General features: G+C 40.2%; 1 protein-coding gene across 3 annotated transcripts in view; it reads right to left on the bottom strand.

Moving 5' to 3' along the window:
* The window catches only part of SARNP (SAP domain containing ribonucleoprotein), an 81,987-nt gene that overhangs the window by 34,087 nt on the left and 29,065 nt on the right, over nt 1-18,835 (bottom strand). For 2 of the 3 annotated variants that reach the window (XR_008373157.1, XM_053554341.1), the window contains exons 9-10: nt 17,081-17,103; nt 15,378-15,446 (exon numbers count right to left, since the gene is read on the bottom strand). Coding sequence is in view for 1 of the 3 variants with exons in the window: in XM_053554341.1 (XP_053410316.1) it covers nt 15,378-15,446; nt 17,081-17,103 (92 nt within the window). In the remaining 2 variants the exon portion in view is untranslated. The remainder of the gene's footprint in view (nt 1-15,377; nt 15,447-17,080; nt 17,104-18,835) is intronic. The other variant, XR_008373158.1, reaches the window with a different exon arrangement.

Here is an 18,835-nt window from a genome sequence, read left to right as displayed (position 1 = left end):
AGCACCTGTAGTCCCAGCTACTTGGAAGGCTGGGGCAAGAGAATCGTTTAAGCCCAAGAGTTTGAGGTTGCTGTGAGCTGTGACACTATGGCACTCTACCGAGGGTGACATAGTGAAACTGTCTCAAAAAAAAAAAAAAAAAAAAAAAAAAAGTTAAGTTGTGCGCTTGGCCTAGGTACTGCTGCTTGAGTATATCTAGATATAGCCCAAACCTACTCAACTATTTTTCCACCTTATCCTCGATCTAATTCTCCTTACCACTACCACCTTTAATAATACTCTACCAAACTTCTTCCTAGAATTTACGGTTCTTTAGATTTATGAAGTTCTATGTTAGCGATATACTATGCTGGGCCCCACAGTCTTCCTTTGGAAAAGGTTTATATGCTCACACCTAAACTAATAAATCCTAATTACAGATTTCTCTGAGAAGGCTTTTATTTCTTTTGTTGAGACAGTCTCACTCGGTCACCCTCAGTAGAGGGTCTTAGCTCACAGCAACCTCAAACTCTTAGGTTCAAGTGATCCTCTTGCCTCATTCTCCCAGGTAGCTGGGACTTGGTGACTAACTTTTAAACAATATTACAGTAGTTCCTCTCATCATAGGAGGATACATTCATTCCAAGATCTCCAGTGAATACCTGAAACCACAAACAGTACCAAACCCTATGTATTCTATGTTTTTACCTATACACACATGCCTATGATAAAAGTTTAATTTATAAGCAGGATGTGGTTGGTAGCTCACTCCTGTAATCCTAGCATTCTGGGAAGTCAATGCTGGAGGATTGCTTAGGGTCAGTTCAAGATCAGCCTGAGCAAGAGTGAGATTCTGTCTGTACTGAAAATAGAAAAGTTAGCTGTGCACAGTGGCAAATACAAATACACATGTATTTCCAGCTACTTGGGAGGCTGAGGCAGGATAATCCCTTTAACTCAGGAGTCTGAGGTTGCAGTGAACAATGAATATACCACTGTACTCTAGCCTAGGCAACAGAGCGAGACCCTGCCTTTAAAAAATAAAAATAAAACAAAACAAATTCCACCTACATAGATATCCTATAACTTTCTAAAGTATCAAGTTTTTCCTTCCCAAGTTCACTTTACTTGAAAAACAATCCACTCAAATTAGTTACACCAGTTAACATTATAGCTAAGATCAGACTTAGTTTTTATCAAAACCAATGTCCTCTGACCATCTTGTATTAACTGGCTTCTCACCTTTATTCCCTCTTTGAATCTCTCATTCATTTCAAAGATGAGTTTTCTATGCTCTAAGTCCTGTCCTTCACCAATAGTACTGACTCAAACATCACTCCTCTTGGGAAGCATGGAAAACAGAGAAAAAAACAACTGGTCAAGCACAAGATAAAAAAACCTAGCTGAAGATTAATCAGAACCAACCAGGCAGATGTTATTTATTTGGGTGTTGTTTTGTTTGATGGGAGTGGGAGGTTTCTTTCTTTTCAAGTCAGAATCTCATTATGTTGCCCTCGGTAGAGTGCCATGGTGCACAGCTCACAGCAACCTTCAACTCTTCAGCTTAAGCAATTCTCTTTCCTCAGCCTCCCAAGTAGCTAGAACTACAGTCGCCCGCCACAAGGACCAGCTATTACTATTTTTTTTTTTTTTTGGTTGCAGTTGTTATGGCTGTTTAGCTGGTCCAGGCTGGGTTCAAACCCACCAGCCTGGGTGTATGTGGCTGGTGCCCTACCCACTGAGCTATGGGCAGTGCCCATTGGGGTGGGAGGTTTCTTAGCTCACAGTCATCATGAGGCTTATGAGAAAAGGCATGCCATTCTATCCTCAAGAGTTGGGACAATTTACAGCCTCTTGTGTAAGAATTGTCTATAAATGCCAGTGCCATTCTTTGCCCTGTCACTTCCCATTACACTAACCCTTAGAAACCAATACGATTTTATCCACTGAGACTTGAGCTAGAAACATGAACAGACAGACTTTTCTGGAGTAGAGGGAGAAGTGGAAGATGATTGGGGGAGGGGAGGGGAGGCAAGGGAGAACCAGCTTTCTTTAAGTTTCTTTTCTTTTCTTTTTTGAGACAGAGCCTCAAGCTTTCACCCTGGGTAGAGTGCCGTGGCATCACAGCTCACAGCAACCTCTAATTCCTGAGCTCAAGCGAGTCTCCTGCCTCCGCCTCCCAAGTAGCTGGGACTACAGGCATCCGCCACAATGCCCGGCTATTTTTTCATTGCAGCCATCATTGTTGTTTGACGGGCCCAGGCTGGATTCAAACCCACCAGCTCAGGTGTATGTGGCTGGTGCCTTAGTCGCTTAAGCCACAGGCGCCGAGCCTTTTCTTTAAGTTTCTGTGTAGTGCCTAAGGTGCATATGGTATACCATTGGAGATGAAAACTGAAATATATGAGCAGTCATGAAAAAGTCAGTCTAGAAAGAAGAGCAAAGATTCAGTATCCTCAAATCTGTAATATGCTCAAGCATTAAATAAAAAATATGAAGAGGAGAAATGATCTGATTATGACAGTTTAAAAACCATAAATACTGTCTGATCTGCTCTCACACACTTCCTATCTTTATTCACACATACTATACTGAGTCTAGTCCACTGAAGAAAAAGCAAGCTGGGCCTTAAGCTAGATTAAGCAAACACAAACCCTGTGCAATGGAGATGACAGAAGGTAAATTTCTCATTGTCCTGTTTAGAATACTAGGATGAAGAGGAGGCATCTTCACATTTACCTACTAATCTCCACTATTTGTACCGTATCTAACTGAATAAAAAAACTTAGGAGACTATAATGGAACCCAGAATCCCAGAATGAGGTGGACAGGAGTATACTGATCTGAGTGTTCCACAAATACAAACACACTCATGTCATTAACCTTGGCCAACCAAATACTAGGTAATATGGTGGTTCACACCTGTAATCCTAGCACTCTGGGAGGCCCAGGCGGTGATTGCCCAGAGGTCACAGATTCGAGACTAGCCTGAGCAAGAGCAAGACCTCGTCTCTAAAAACAGCTGTGTGCTGTGGTGGGCACCTGTAGTCCTAGCTACTCAGGAGGCTGAGGCAAGAGAATTGCTTGAGCCCAAGAGTTGAAGATTGCTGTGAGATGACCCTAAGGCACTCTACCAAAATGAAACTGTCTCAAAAAAACAAAACAAATACTAGGTAACAAGTCATCTCTAGTAATAAGGACCAACTAAGCACAAGACTCTGAACCACACAACTCTCAATAGAGAATGTAGCAAGTTGGAATTTCAGAATTTGGGTATAACAATAAGTTCTAGAAAAAAAGAATCTTTCCTTTTTCTCTTATTTCTGTTCCTCTAACTTCTCTCCTTCCACAGATTCACTCTGAAACTGCTTATATTTTCCACATGTATTAAAAAATCCTAGGTTATACAATTATATAGTCTGATAAAGAATTTCTATGACACTTCCAAGTGTGAAAGTTTTGTGGAAGATGTAAGTTAGGCTTGAGTCGTCCAATACAGTAGCCACTATCCACACATGGCTGCTCATAGTAAGTTCTATTGGTCAATGCCGGTAAATCAGAGTTCAAGAGTCTTGTGCATTTCTTTGACATTATTATGGTTTACGGGCAAATTAAAGCAAACTAGTGAAATCTCGGTGATTCTGAAAATTGAGATTTATAATCACTGCAAATAGAACCTATACTGAAAGAGGACACCTCCAAAAGTCACAAACTTCCAAGCAAAGGAAGCAATCCCTGGAAACCATATATATTTTAGTAAAATGCTACTCAAAATATGGTCTGCCTCCCGATGCTGATCTCCAAACTGTTTCTTACCAGTTTATAGTAAGTACAGAAACTGGAAGTGTTTAGAAACTTCCACCGTATAGCTGAGTGTTATGGCGGGCATCTGTAGTCCCAGCTAACCTACTTGGGAGGCTAAGGCAAGAGAATTGCTTAAGCCCAAGAGTTTGAGGTTGCTGTGAGCTGTGATGCCACAGCACAGCTCCACTGAGGGCAACATAATAAGACTCTGTCTCGGACGGTGCCTCTGGCTCAGTGAATAGGGCACCGGCCCCGTATACCAAGGGTGGCGGGTTCAAACCTGGCCCCGGCCAAACTGCAACAAAAAAATAGCCAGGTGTTGTGGCGGGCACCTGAAGTCCCAGCTACTCAGGAGGCTGAGGCAAGAGAATCGCCTAAGCAAGCCAGGGGTCCTCAAACTACGGCCTATAGGCCACATGTAGCGGTGTGATTGTATTTGTTCTTGTTTTGTTTTTTTACTTTAAAATAAGATATGCAGTGTGCATAGGAATTTGTTCATAGGTTTTTTTTTTTTTTTAAAACTATAGTCCAGCCCTCCAACAGTCTGAGGGATAGTGAATTGGCCCCCTGTTTAAAAAGTTTGAGGACCCCTGGCCTAAGCCCAGGAGTTGGAGATTGCTGTGAGCTATGACGCCACAACACTCTAACAAGGCGACAAAGTGAGACTCTGTCTCAAAAAAGAAAAAAAAAAAGAAACTTCCACAGTAATTTAACACTGCTGTGAAATTTTAATTATATTTTACAAAAGTATCACTCTGTAATGAATCACAAATGGTTAAAACGAAACTTTTGCCAGAGATAATCTGAGAAGCACTATTCTATTTTTTCTTCTTTTTTTTTTTTTGAGACAGAGTCTCACTTGGTCACGTTACCCTCAATAGAGTGCCATGCTGTTTTAGCTCACAGCAACCTCAAACTTGAGTTCAGCGATCCTTTTGCCTCAGCCTCCTAAGTAACTGGGATTACAGGAACCCGCAACAACCACTCAGCTATTTTTTAGAAATGAGGTTTTGCTCTTGTTCAGGCTGGTCTCGAACTCATGAGCTCAGGCAATCCACCCGCCTCGGCCTCCCAAGTGCTGGGATTATGAGAAGTACTATTCTAATACACAGATATATATGCTATATATACTGACAATGAATATAATTAGAGAAGGAAGCTCACAGCGTGAGTTCTTCCAGTGACCACTATCAGATCACCACCCTCCAGAGATTTAAAATGGGAGCTGAGGCTGGGTGCAGTGAGTCACACCTGTAATACCAGCACTTGGGAGCTCACAGGTTTGAGACTAGCCGGAGCCAGAGCAAGACCTCATCTCTAAAAATATCTGGGCACTGTCGCAGGCACCTGTAGTCTCAGCTACTTGGGAAGCTGAGGCAAGAGAATCGCTTAAGCCCAGGAGTTTGAGGTTGCTGTGAGCTATAACGCCACAGCACTCTACCAAGGGTGAAAAAGTGAGACTCTGCCTCAAAAATGAAATAGAGATTCTGGGAAGATGGCCAACTGGTAGCAATCCATGGCAGAGGCTCCTGAGCAGTGTTAGAAAAACTGGACAGAATTGGACTCTACAAAGCCAAAAACGGGGAGCTGAGCCAAGAAAGAAGTTCAGCAAACTGTAACTCTAAGGAAGAGCATTCAAGAAAACAAATTACAGGTACAAAGCCTATAGATTACAGTATGGGAGACCCCTCCCCAGCCACAGACTATCTGCAAAGGAGCAGGGAACAAAAGACCTCTCATTTTACCTCCAGGGAGAGAGGGCTAAACTCCAGGTCCCACTGGAGTTTAGTTCTCCAGGGAGGTCCCACTTAGGAACCTAGACACCACACTGCCGGGCATAAAATTGAACAGATAATTCCCCCCACAAGTCCAAACTCCCAGCCTACCCTTTCCCCCTCGCATGGCAGTCTGAAGTTCTACCCCTTGCAGATAATAGAGTGTTTGGCCTTATCCTGAGAGAACTGGGCATAGTGTGGACCAACCATTAGGATGGAATCCGTGACTAATGGGGAAGAAAGGGACACTCGGCATGAGGAGGAGCAGTCCCCTGGTTATGACTATGCCTGGCCAGTGGTAGTGATCCTTGGTTTGGGCTGTGTCTGGCGAACCAGGTGCAGAACCCTCAGCTCTGATGGCACCCACAGTGGGGAGAGTGGTTGCCCTGTGTGGACTGAGTTTGGCACACAGGTCTGATCCTCAGCCTCTGCTGGGCCTGTGAGCAGAGGCTTGATAGGCGTGGACTGCAATCTGAGAACAAGGGCGTGATCCCCTGATTCTAATAGAACCCTTGAGCAGTGGCTTGCTGGGTGTGAACCAAGAGCTGGGGGTTAGGGCATGGTCTCCTGTCTCTAGCTCACCAGGTAAGGACGGAGACCTGCGGGCGGAGTGCAGTGCCCTGACTCTTAACAGAGCCTGCGAACACAGGCTTGCCAGGCAGCGGACTGAGACTGGCAGGCGGGGGCGTGGTCCCGACTCCAACTGGTCTGGCAAACAGAGGCTGGCTGTGTGTAGACTGAAACAGGAGGGCGGGACCGGTGCCCTGACTCCAACAGAGCCTGCAAACAGAGGCTTGCCAGGCAGTGGACTGAGACTGGCAGGCGAGGGGAGTGGTCCCCTGACTCCAGCTGGTCTGGCAAGCAGAGGCTAGCTGGAGGTGAACTGACATTGGCCCCCCAGGTGGGGGCCTGGCTTCAGCTAGGCCTGTAAACAGAGAAGCGGACAACACTGTGGTCTGCATCTGGCCAGCGGGAGTGTGGATCCCTGGCTCCTATCGTGCTGTTGGAGACCCTTGAACCCCTCTCTGTTGGGGAGGGTTTGCACTGCCTGAGACAATTAGGTTGTAACCCGTGTCTGAGGCTGTCCACACGGGGACATTCTGAGGTTGACCTTCGAAGTTCTGTAGCAGAAAGGAACTGGGTACCACAGCTGTTTGTATCTCTTCATAGTCAAGATTTAAACCTAATACTGTGATTTCTTAGGATAGGGTAGAGGTTGGCTGTAGCCTGCACGATCTCACAAAGTAGGTCCTCAGAGTCTCCAGCCAAAACTCTGAAAGGGGCCTTTGTAAGGTTGTAGGAGATAAGCCACAATTACAAAGCCTAGCACTTTGGTAAGGGGCTATCTCTACTACATGGGAACCCCAATTCAATCTCACCCTACCAGTTCTAATAACCAGATGGTGGAAAACAAACAGTGCAGACCCAACAGAAGAACTCTGGCAACAACAATAACCAGAGTAGATCAACCCCCCCCCCCAAGAAATGACAAAGGAGATACAACTGAAGATGCCATACATAGACAAATGGCAGCAATGTCAGAAATCGAATTCAGAATATGGATGGCAAATAAGATAAATAGAATGGAAGAAAAGATAGAAATTGAATTCCAAAGAGTAGTTCTCTAAAGTTGTCTTAAGAAATTAATAAATTCAAAGCCCAAGTCACCAAAGATATGGACATAATGAGAAAAGAGCTAGCAGAGCTCAAGGAAATGAAAAAGTTAGTTGAGGAGCTCCAAAATACAGTAGAATCTCTCAATAATAGAGTTGACCAGGCAGAAGAAAGGATCTCTGAAACTGAAGACAAAGCTTTTGAATGCTCCCAAACACTCAAAGAGGCAGACAAATGGAGAACAAAAACTGATCATTCCCTGAGAGAGTTGTGGGATCACTCCAAAAGATCAGATATTTGTCTCACAGGAATTCCTGAAGGAGAAGAGGATGGTCCTAAAGGTACAGATGCACTACTCTAAGAGATTTTGGAGGAGAATTTCCCAAGCATTGCAAGAGATACAGAACTTCAGATAGCAGACAGTTTCAGAACCCCAGCAAGACTCAATTCAAATAAAGCATCTCCTAGACACATTGTGATTAACTTTGCCAAAGTTAAGATGAAGGAGAAAATTCCGCAAGCAGCCAGATGTAAGAAAAACATCACCTACAAAGGGAAAAATATCAGAATGACTGCAGATCTCTCAGCCAAAACGTTTCAAGTCAGAAGAAAATGGTCATCAACCTTCAGTTTCCTAAAACAAAACAACTTCCAGCTCAGGATCCTGTATCCAACTAAACTGAATCTCATTTGTGATGGAGAAATCAAATACTTTAATGACATAGACATGTTGAAGAAATTTGCCATAACTAAATCAGCTCTCCTGGATATTCTCAGACCCATCCTCCAAGACAACCAGTGCAGTGCTCTACCTCCAAAGTAAACTCACCCAGAAATTTTTGGAAAAAAAAAACAAAAAAAAAACAAACAACTTCCACAGTGGTGAAAAGATTAAAAATGTCCACTAGATATCCAAAAAACATGACTCCCAAAACACAACCAGGCTTATCAATTCTCTCACTTAATGTGAATGGTTTAAATTGTCCTCTAAAGAGGCACAAGCTGGCTGACTAGATACATAAACTCAGACCAGATATCTGCTGTATACAAGAATCTCACCTGACCTTAAAGGATAAAAATAGACTCAGGGTGAAGGGATGGACTTGTACAATACAGGCAAATGGAAACCAGAAAAAAGCAGGGATTGCAATTTTAGTAGCAGATACAATTGGCTTTAAACCAACAAAGATAAAGAAAGATAAGGAAGGTCACTACATATTTGTCAAGGGAAACAGCCAGAATGGATAACTGACATTTATGCAACCTACCAGAATGCTCAATTCATAAAGCAAACCTTAATGGATATGAACAACTTGATATCTTCCTGCACTATTAATATTTGGAGATTTTAACACCCTTTTGACAGTTTAGGATAGATCCTCTAAGGAGAAACTAAACAAAGAAATATTAGACTTAAACCTGATCCTAGAACAAATGGACTTTACAGGCCTCTACAGAACATTTCACCCTAGTAAAACTGAATATACATTCTTCTCATCTGCCCATGGGTCATCCTCCAAAATAGACCATATCCTAGGACACAAGTCTAACCACAGCAAATTTAAAAGTGTAGAAATTATTCCTTGTATCTTCTCAGACAACCATGGAATAAAAGTTGAACTCAACAGTAACGGGAATCTTCATACTCAAACAAAGTCATGGAAGCTAAATACTCTTAGGCTGAATGATAGCTCGGTCAAAGACAAGATTAAGAAGGAAATCATCAAATTTTTGCAACAAAATGATAATGAAGACACAAATTATCCAAACCTGTGGGATACTGCAAAGGCAGTCCTAAGAAGGAAATTTATAGCATTGGAAGCCTTCACCAAGAAAACAGAAAGAGAGAAAGCCAACAACTTAATGGATCATTTCAAGCAACTGGAAAAGGAAGAACACTGCAACCCCAAATCCAGCAGAAGAAAAGAAATAACCAAAATTAGGGAAGAATTAAATGAAATTGAAAACAGAAGAATCATTCAAAAGATCAACAAAACAAAAAGTTGGTTCTTTGAAAAGATTAACAAAATTGACAAACCTTTGGCCAACCTAACCAGAAAGAGAAAAGCAAAATCTCTAATATCGTCTGTCAGAAACAATAAAGGAGAAATAACAGCCACTTCGGAAATTCAAAAAAATCCTCAACGATTACTACAAAAATCTCTATTCCCAGAAATATGAAATCTGAAGGAAATACCTGGCAGCACGCTACCTTCCTAGACTCAACCAGAAAGAATTAGAAATCTTGAATAGGCCTGTATCAACCACTGAAATAGCATCAACAATTCGAAATCTCCCTAAAAAGAAAAGTTGAGGACCAGATGGCTTCACATCCGAATATTATATCAATATATTGTACCTATATTATACAATGTTTTCCAAAGCATAGAAAAAGAGGAATACTTCCCAACACATTCTATCAAGAAAATAATACCCTGATCCCCAAACCAGGAAAGGATCCAACAAAGAAAGAAAATTATAGGTCAATATCATTAATGAATATCAATGCAAAAATATTCAATAAGATCTTAGCAAACAGGATTCAACAACACATCAAAAAAATTATACACCATGATCAAGTTGGGTTTTAATCCAGGGTTACAGGGTTGGTTCAACATACACAAATCTATAAATACATCACATCAATAAAATAAAAAACAAAGACCATATGATTCTCCCAATTGATGCAGAAAAAGCCTTTGATAATATACAGCATCCTTTCATGATCAGAATTCTTAAGAAAATAGGAATAGAAGGGACATTTCTTAAACTAATAGAGGCCATCTACAGCAAACCCACAGCCAAAATCATATTGAATGGTGTAAAATTGAAAACATTTCCACTCACATCAGGAACGAGGCAAGGATGCCCACTGTCTCCACTGCTATTCAACATGGTAATGAAAGGCTTAGCCATTGCAATCAGGCAAGAGAAGGTGATTAAGGGTATCCAAATAAGGTCAGAGGAGATCAAACTCTCACTCTTTGCTGATGATATGATCCTATACCTGGAAAATCCCAGGGACTCGACTTCAAAACTCTTAGAAGTGATCAAGGAATACAGCAGCATCTCAGGATACAAAATCAATACTTACAAGTCAGTAGCTTTTATATACGCTAACAATAGTCAAGCTGAAAAAACAATCAAGGACTCTATTCCTTTTACAGTAGTGCCAAAGAAGATGAAATATCTGGGAATTTACCTAACAAAGGATGTGAAAGATCTCTATAAAGACAACTATGAAACTCTGAGAAAAGAAATAGCTGAAGATGTTAACAAATGGAAAAACATACCATGCTCATGGCTGAGAAGAATCAACATTGTTAAAATGTCTATACTACCTAAAGCAATCTACAGATTTAATGCAATCCCTATTAAAGCACCATTGTCATACTTTAAAGAACTTGAAAAAATAGTACTTCGTTTTATATGGAATCAGAAAAAAACCTCGAATAGCAAATACATTACTCAGAAATAAGAACAAATCAGGAGGTATCACATTACCAGACTTCAGGCTATACTACAAATCTATAGTGATCAAAACAGCATGGTACTGGCACAAAAACAGAGAGGTAGATTTATGGAACACAATAGAGAACCAAGAGATGAACCCAGCTACTTATCGCCATTTGATCTTCGACAAGCCTATCAAAAATATTCAGTGAGGGAGACTTCCTATTTAACTAATGGTGCTGGGTGAACTGGCTGGCAACCTGTAGAAGACTGAAACTGGGCATCCACCTTTCACCATTAACAAAAATTGATTCTCACTGGATAAAAGATTTAAACTTAAGATATGAAACTATAAAAATACTAGAAGAAAGTGCAGGGAAAATACTTAAATTGGCCTGGGAGGATACTTTATGAGGAGGACCCCCCAAACCCCCCAGCAACTAAAGCAACACCAAAAATACATTACTGGGATCAGATCAAACTAAAAAGCTTTTGCACAGCCAAGAACACAGTAAGTAAAGCAAACAGACAACCTTCAGAATGGGAGAACATTTTTGCAGGTTATGCTTCTGACAAAGGTCTGATAACCAAAATCTACAGAGAACTCAAACTAATCCATAAGGAAAGAATGAATAACCCCATTTCTATGTGGGCAAGAGACTTGAACAGAAACTTCTCTGATGAAGACAGGCACATGGCCTACAAACACATGAAAAAATGCTCATCATCATGGGCGGCGCCTGTGGCTCAGTGAGTAGGGCACCAGCCCCATATGCCGAGGGTGGTGGGTTCAAACCCAGCCCCGGCCAAACTGCAACCAAAAAATAGCCGGGCGTTGTGGCGGGCGCCTGTAGTCCCAGCTGCTCGGGAGGCTGAGGCAAGAGAATCGCGTAAGCCCAAGGGTTAAGAGGTTGCTGTGAGCCGTGTGACGCCACGGCACTCTACCCGAGGGCGGTACAGTGAGACTCTGTCTCTACAAAAAAAAAAGAAAAAATGCTCATCATCCTTAATCATAGAAATGCAAATCAAAACCATTTTGAGATATCATCTAACTCCAGTAATATTAGCCCACATCACAAACTCCCAAAACTACAGATGTTGGTGTGGATGTGGAGAGAAGGGAACAACTTCTACACTGCTGGTGAGAATGTAAGTTAATATGACCTTTTTGGAAGGAAGTTTGGAGAACACTCAAGGAACTAAAAGTAGACATTCCATTTGATCCTGGAATTTCTTTAGTAGCTATATACTCAGATGATCAAAAATCATTTTACAACAAAGACATTTGCACCAGAATGCTTATTGCAGCCCAATTCACAATAGCCAAAACATGGAAACAGCCTAAGTGCCCATTGATCCATGAATGGATTAATAAATTGTGGTATATGTACACCATGGAATACTATGCAGCCATAAAAAAGATGGAGACTTCACATCTTTTATGTTTACCTGGATGGAGCTGGAACATATTCTTCTTAGTAAAATATCTCAAGAATGGAAAAAAAAGTATCCAATGCACTCAATACTACTATGAAATCAATATATAACCACCTACATACTCATACAAATAGCAAAACATAACTATAGTCCAGAAAGTAGAAGGGAAGAGGAGAGTGAGGGGAAGAGAGGAGGGATATGGGAGGAGGGACAGCATCTGGGGGGACCTCACCTAATGTGCATGATGCAATGGTACATTTCAAAACTATTAAGAAATGAGGGCTTGGTGCCTGTGGCTCAAGCGGCTAAGGTACCAGCCACATACACCTGAGCTGGTGGGTTCAAATCTAGCCCAGGCCTGCTAAACAACAATGATGGCTGCAACCAAAAAATAGCTAGGCGTTGTGGTGGGTGCCTGTAGTCCCAGCTACTTGGGAGGCAGAGGCAGGAGAATCGCTTGAGCCCAGGAGTTGGAGGCTGCTGTGAGCTGTGATGCCACAGCACTCTACCCAGGGCAATAGCTTGAGGCTCTGTCTCAAAAAAAAAAAAAGAAATGAGTATAATTGTGATGGATGTGTTAGTTCAATGTACACATTTCACACTGTATATTGAAGCAATACCCTGAACCCTATAAATGCATCAATGTACAAAGTTATGATTTAATAGAAAAAATGCTAAAAATAATAATAAAATAAAATAGGAGCTGAAATTTTATCAATGATCAACTAAAACACAGAAGTTAACATTAATTCAGGGTCAAAATGTTACTATGTTAGGTAATTTCAACTACTGTATACAATTAACTTACTCTTCACAATCAGGTTGTTAGATATTACTCTAAGCTTTACTGATGAGGATCAAAGAAATTTAGTAACTTGCTCAAGGTTACAAAGTTAATAAAAATATCTCTTGGTTTTACTTCTGGCCTAAAATGAAAATAGGAAAAATATGGAAAAGATTCTAGGGAAAAGAAGAGAAAAGGCTGAGCTGATAACCCTCTAACGAATTACTAAAAGATAACTCAGGTAGATAGTATATTGTTGAAGGTCAAATTCGTCTCAGGAAATGTGTCTGTATGAGCCAAATATTATAAGATATCATGTACAATTTTGTAAATTCTGAAGGAACATAGAAATGCAGACAATTCTCTAGTGGGGTGAAGTTATTGCTGGAATTCTCTGATGAGACAGATGACAACCAGGACACCAAATCCAAGGCACCTTTTCCTCCATTTCAAAACACAAATAACTTTTGGTTTATAATAGCTCTTCCCAATGAAGCTGTATGTGGTTTAAGAATCACATACTCTCATTCTCAACTCCTCATTTTTTCATTCCCACTAAGCATCTGTACTCTCAGCATCAAGCTAGGCACAACAGACCTAATGTAGTATTTCTGGTAAATAACAAAAAAGTAACCAAAATGGAAGGAAGATATAGAACAAAGTTGTGTTCGGGTCATGTATTCTACAGCAGCACAGTAATGATTACTTTTAGTGCTTAGTTTTTTTCCTAAGCCAAAAATAGAACCAATGTCAGATCAGTTTCTTCCAATGGCTTTCTAGAGAGCTAAATGCTTTCATACCAAAGTTGAAATAATGAATGACATATTAGTTTTTCTCTTTGAAATACCCTGCCACCACAACAACCCTATCAACAATCAAGAAACACACTCTAATTCCCAAAGAATAAAAATAGAGATCACCTCTCTCTAGGCAAATAGAAAAATCAATACTGTTTCTCTAATATGCCTAGAAAAAAATCCAAAAACAACTGGGCCCTGGAGAATTGATCACCCCACAAAGCACGGTGTCATCTTGCTTAACATGCTGAACAGTATCAGTTAGCAAAGGGGCAGAAAGAATCAAATAACCCTCTTATTTTTGTTCTACAAAACCCCCAAGATTTGTTTCTAGATACCTTTGACCTAAAGATAGGACTATCTTCTCTTGATTATTTAATATCCATATTCCTATGTCAGAAATTAAAATAAATGTAATAAGTTTTAATATCACTGAATTCAACATCTAAACCAAGTGAAATACAGACCATGCTCTAACAGTGTGGGTGTCAGCTATGAAAACAATCTTGAGGGCTAGGCGCGATGGCTCATGCCTATAATCCCAGCACTTTGGTAGGCCCAGCTGAGTGAATTGCCTGAACTCAGCAGTTCGAGACTAGCCTGAGCTAGAGTGAGACCCCCATCTCTAAAAATAACATTGTGTCGGGGCGGCGCCTGTGGCTCAGTGAGCAGGGTGCCAGCCCTATATACCGAGGGTGGCAGGTTCAAACCCGGCCCCGGCCAAACTGCAACAAAAAAATAGCTGGGCACTGTGGCAGGCACCTGTAGTCCCAGCTACTCGGGAGGCTGAGGTAGGAGAATCACCTAAGCCCAGGAAATGGAGGTTGCTGTGAGCTGTGTGACGCTATGGCACTCTACCGAGGGCAATAAAGTAAAACTCTGTCTCTACAAAAAATAAATAAATAAATAAAAATAACATTGTGGTGGATGCCTGTAGTCCCAGCTACTTGGGAGGCTGAGGCAAGAGAATCATTTGAGCCTAAAGGTTAGAGGCTGCTGTGAGCTATGATACCATAGCACTCTACCAAGGGTGACAAAGTGAGATTCTGTCTCAATTAAAAAATACATAAATAAAAATAAAAAATCTTGGGTGGCGCCTTTGGCTCAGTGAGTAGGGCACCGGCCCCATATACGGAAGGTGGTGGGTTCGAACCTGACCCCAGCCAAACTGCAACAAAAAAATAGCTGGGCGTTGTGGCAGGGACCTGTAGTCCTAGCTACTCAGGAGGCTGAGGCAAGAGAATGGTCTAAGCCCAAGAGCTGGCGCTTGCTGTGAGCTGTGACACTATAGCACTCTACCGAGGGCGACAAGGTGAAACTCTGTCTCTCAAAAAAAAAAAAAAAAAAATCTTGAAAAAAAAAAAAAAAGTTTGTGAAACCATTCCAATAATGTAACCAGTAACCAGTGAAAAGATGTGATATTCAACCAAGGGTGACAAAGAGAGACTAATTGCCTAATTCATATGCCTAATTCATCACCTCTCAACAAGTCCATCAATTAAAAAATAAATAAAGATGTAAATAAATAAAAATTTTTAAAAATCCTGAGAAACTCAGTTTGTGAAACCATTCCTATAATGTAATCAGTACCCAGTAAGAGGAGGTGCTATTCAAAAGAGTATGTGAAATGAAGTTTTGAGTAGCCAGCTACCTTCTCAAGAGAGCCATTTCCATATGTAGCCCCTAAGCTGCTCTAATGCTGCAAAAATAGCAATTCTGTCCAATCTACATTACCTTTCTGGAGATTGAAGAGACATTCAAACCAAATCTTTGGGCTCTTTCCTTTAGCTTATCCAGGTTAACCTATAAAACACAAGAGGGGAAAAAGAACATATTAAAATAAATCAAAACAGAAAATACAAAAAGAAGGTGGCGCCTGTGGCTCAAGGAGTAGGGCGCCGGTCCCATATGCCGGAGGTGACAGGTTCAAACCTAGCCCCGGCCAAAAACCACAAAAAAAGAAAATACAAAAAGGTAGAAATTATGGTCTAAACCTTAAAGTTCAAATAAGCCTATAACATCAATGATACCCTATGTGCCAAATTAGAAAACAAAGCACCTATTCATCCCATTGATTATTAAAAGACCTCTTCTGGAATGCAATGCAAAGATTCAGCTCTGTTTTCTTTGTTCATCAAAGGAGGCAAGAACCTGAGGAGGACTGAAGATCAAAGTAGGCCAGACACTGCTACAAAAAGCAAACATATACCTAATTCATCCCCTCCAAACAAGTCCATCATTAATAGTCCAAAATCATTAATTCCTACACAGTCTCTGCAAATAGCTCTTAAGGCTATCTCCAAGTAAAAAGAAACTATCACTGAAGTACTCCCTTCTTTAGAAGGCAGTCTACCACCACAACTACCCAGTGCAATTCTCCCTCTATTTCCTTGGAAGCCTTGGTATATGACACTTGCTATCATAAGGATGTTTAGGACATTTTCCTAATGTTTAACCTTCACTTACAGATTCAAATAGTATCCCCCAAAGTAGGATTTCATAAAGTTGAATGTACTTCACCACAGCATTTGTTTCTATTTTCTTTTTTTTTTTTTTTTTTCTATTTTCTAAACATGACGACTAGTTACAATGGCCCAGAAGACCATTCTTAATTCTTTGATTTTATATTTAATAGGTAGTGTTAAAAAAAAAAAAAATATATATATATATATACATACACACACATACACACATATGTATCATCACTCCACTGTACTCTGGCCTGAGCAAGAGAGCAAGACCCTGTCTCCAAACCTCCCCAAAAAAGAAAAAAAAAAAAGCAATAATAGAATTCATAAAAGTTGCTCTGATAGATTCTCTTATGGTAATTAAAAATTGGAAATTATCCAGCTAGATGGAGTGGTTCAAACCTGTAACTCTACCACTTTGGGAGGAGGCTGCAAGAGAATCACATAAGGCCAGGAGTTCAAGATAAGCCTAAGCAACATAGTTAAGACCTCATCTTTAAAAAAAAAAAGCTAGGAGTCATAGCACATGCCCAGCTACTCAGGAGAATGAGGTAAGAGGATTGCTTGATCCCAGGAATTTGAGGTTACAGTGAACTGTGATGATACCACTGCACTCCAGTACAGGCAACAAAGTGAAAATCTGTCTCAAAAACAAAAAAAATAATCAGATATTATCCACAGCTATAGGACAAAACCTAAAACTCTATTATCATAAGACAAAAGGCTAACAAAATCAATTCACCTTTTCAAAAAGCAGGGTAGGAGCAAGATGTTTAAAGATGTGGCAATTTTCCTAATCTTTCAGTATTCCTAACTTTTTTTTAAAGAAGATACAATATTGTACAAAAACAGTCATCAAACTCATGAACTCAGTTCTTGTGATCTGAGGAGAAGGAGGAATCTGTAACTTTAAAACTAGCTATACAGAGTTAAGATCTGGGTGTGCAAAAGATAAAAAAGATTTCTTACCATATTGGTTTCAGATGACAGACCTAAGGAAGTAAATAAAGTTTTTTAAAAAAATTATCTCTACATGATCGCATTAATGTACACAGCTATGATTTAATAAAAAAAAAGACAAAAAAATTTCTAAATGTTATAAAAGAAGTCGACAATCTTCAAATCAGACAACATTAAAAATAGTACATAGGACACATATCCTTTATTCTCTGATGAAAAAGAAAAGATAATAATGGCATGTAGAGATCATGTCTGCATTCACTGCTTGTGGGAACAGAAAATGGCATGGCTGCTCTGGACAACAGTGGGCAGTTCCTCAAAAACGTAAACAGAGTTACATATAACCAAGCAATTCCACTTCCAGATACATATCCAGGAAAAATTAAAACATATATCTACACAAAAACGTACACACAAATTTCATAGTAGTATTATTCATGCTAAATGAGAAGTGAAAACAACCCAATGTCCATCAACTGATTGGATAAAATGTGGTATATCCATAAAATGGAGTATTACTCAGCAATAAACAGGAATGAAGCAGTGAGACATGCCACAACACAGATGAACCTTGAAAACTATACTAAGAGGCCAGTCACAAATATTGTATAATTTCATTTATATGAAGGTAAACGTATATAGAGAGAAAAACATTAGTGGATGTTTAGGGCTAGACAGGAAGAGGAAATGGGATGATAACTGCTAAACAGCACAAGGTTTCTTTCTGGGGTGATGATGACTGTAATGATGGTTCCCTATCTTGTGAATATAGTAAAAAACAATGAATTACATACTTTAACTGGATGAACTCTATGGTATACAAATTATATCTCAATAAAGTTGTTAAAAAAGAAGAGACTATATCCAGACAAAAGAGCAGAACTACTAACATGAGATGAAATTATGGCCGCTTAAGGCCAATTTTCTTCCCTGAAATAACCATCAAGAAGCAAGTAATTAAGTCAGCGTCTAGGCCCAAACCTAACCTAGTTGATAATTATTTACTTCAAAGTTACCAGAACTCCATTCAGAAAACAATATTCCTTTTAAGTGTTCCAAACACCATTCTTTTGAGTTACTCTGTAGTCACAATTATATAACATTGTAAATGTTATCTATACATTATTTTACCGATCAGGTTTCCTTTTCAGACTATTTATATTAGCTTTTATCTTTCCTCAGCACCATCTTTAATCATTTCTGTTGTATCTTTGCCAATTTTACATCTTGCTTGATATAACTAAGCCAGAAAATATGTTGTTTCTAAAATACTTAGTGAGGCCAAGTACAGTGGCTCATGCTGGTAATCCCACCAGCATTTTGAGTAGCCAAGGTGAGAGGATCACTGGAGGCTAGGAGCTCGAGACCAACCTGGGAAACAGTGAGATCCTACCTCTACAAAAAATTGTTAAAAACTACCCCAGTGTTTATGGGGGCAAGACATGATTGCAAGAGGGACTTTACCTAACAATTGTAATCAGTGTAACTGGCTTATTGTACCCTCAATGAATCCCCAACAATAAAAAAAAAAAAAAAAAACTACCCCAGTGTGACAACACACGCATATAGTCCCAGATACTTGGAAGGGTAAGGGAGGAGGCCCAAAATGTGAGGGTACAATGAGCTAAGATGGTGTCTCTGCATGCACTCCAGCCTGGGGGACAGAGCAAGATGCTACCCCTCCCAACGCCTCCTACCCCCAAATCCTTAGTGAAAGTGGGCAGAATTTTTCTTGTCTTTTTTTTTCTGAGATAGAGTCTCACT

Source organism: Nycticebus coucang, chromosome 12, assembly GCF_027406575.1.
Source record: "Nycticebus coucang isolate mNycCou1 chromosome 12, mNycCou1.pri, whole genome shotgun sequence".
In the NCBI taxonomy this organism is placed as follows: Eukaryota; Metazoa; Chordata; class Mammalia; order Primates; family Lorisidae; genus Nycticebus; species Nycticebus coucang.
Note: the sequence above shows the minus strand (reverse complement) of the source record. Positions and strands in the feature narration are given on the sequence as shown.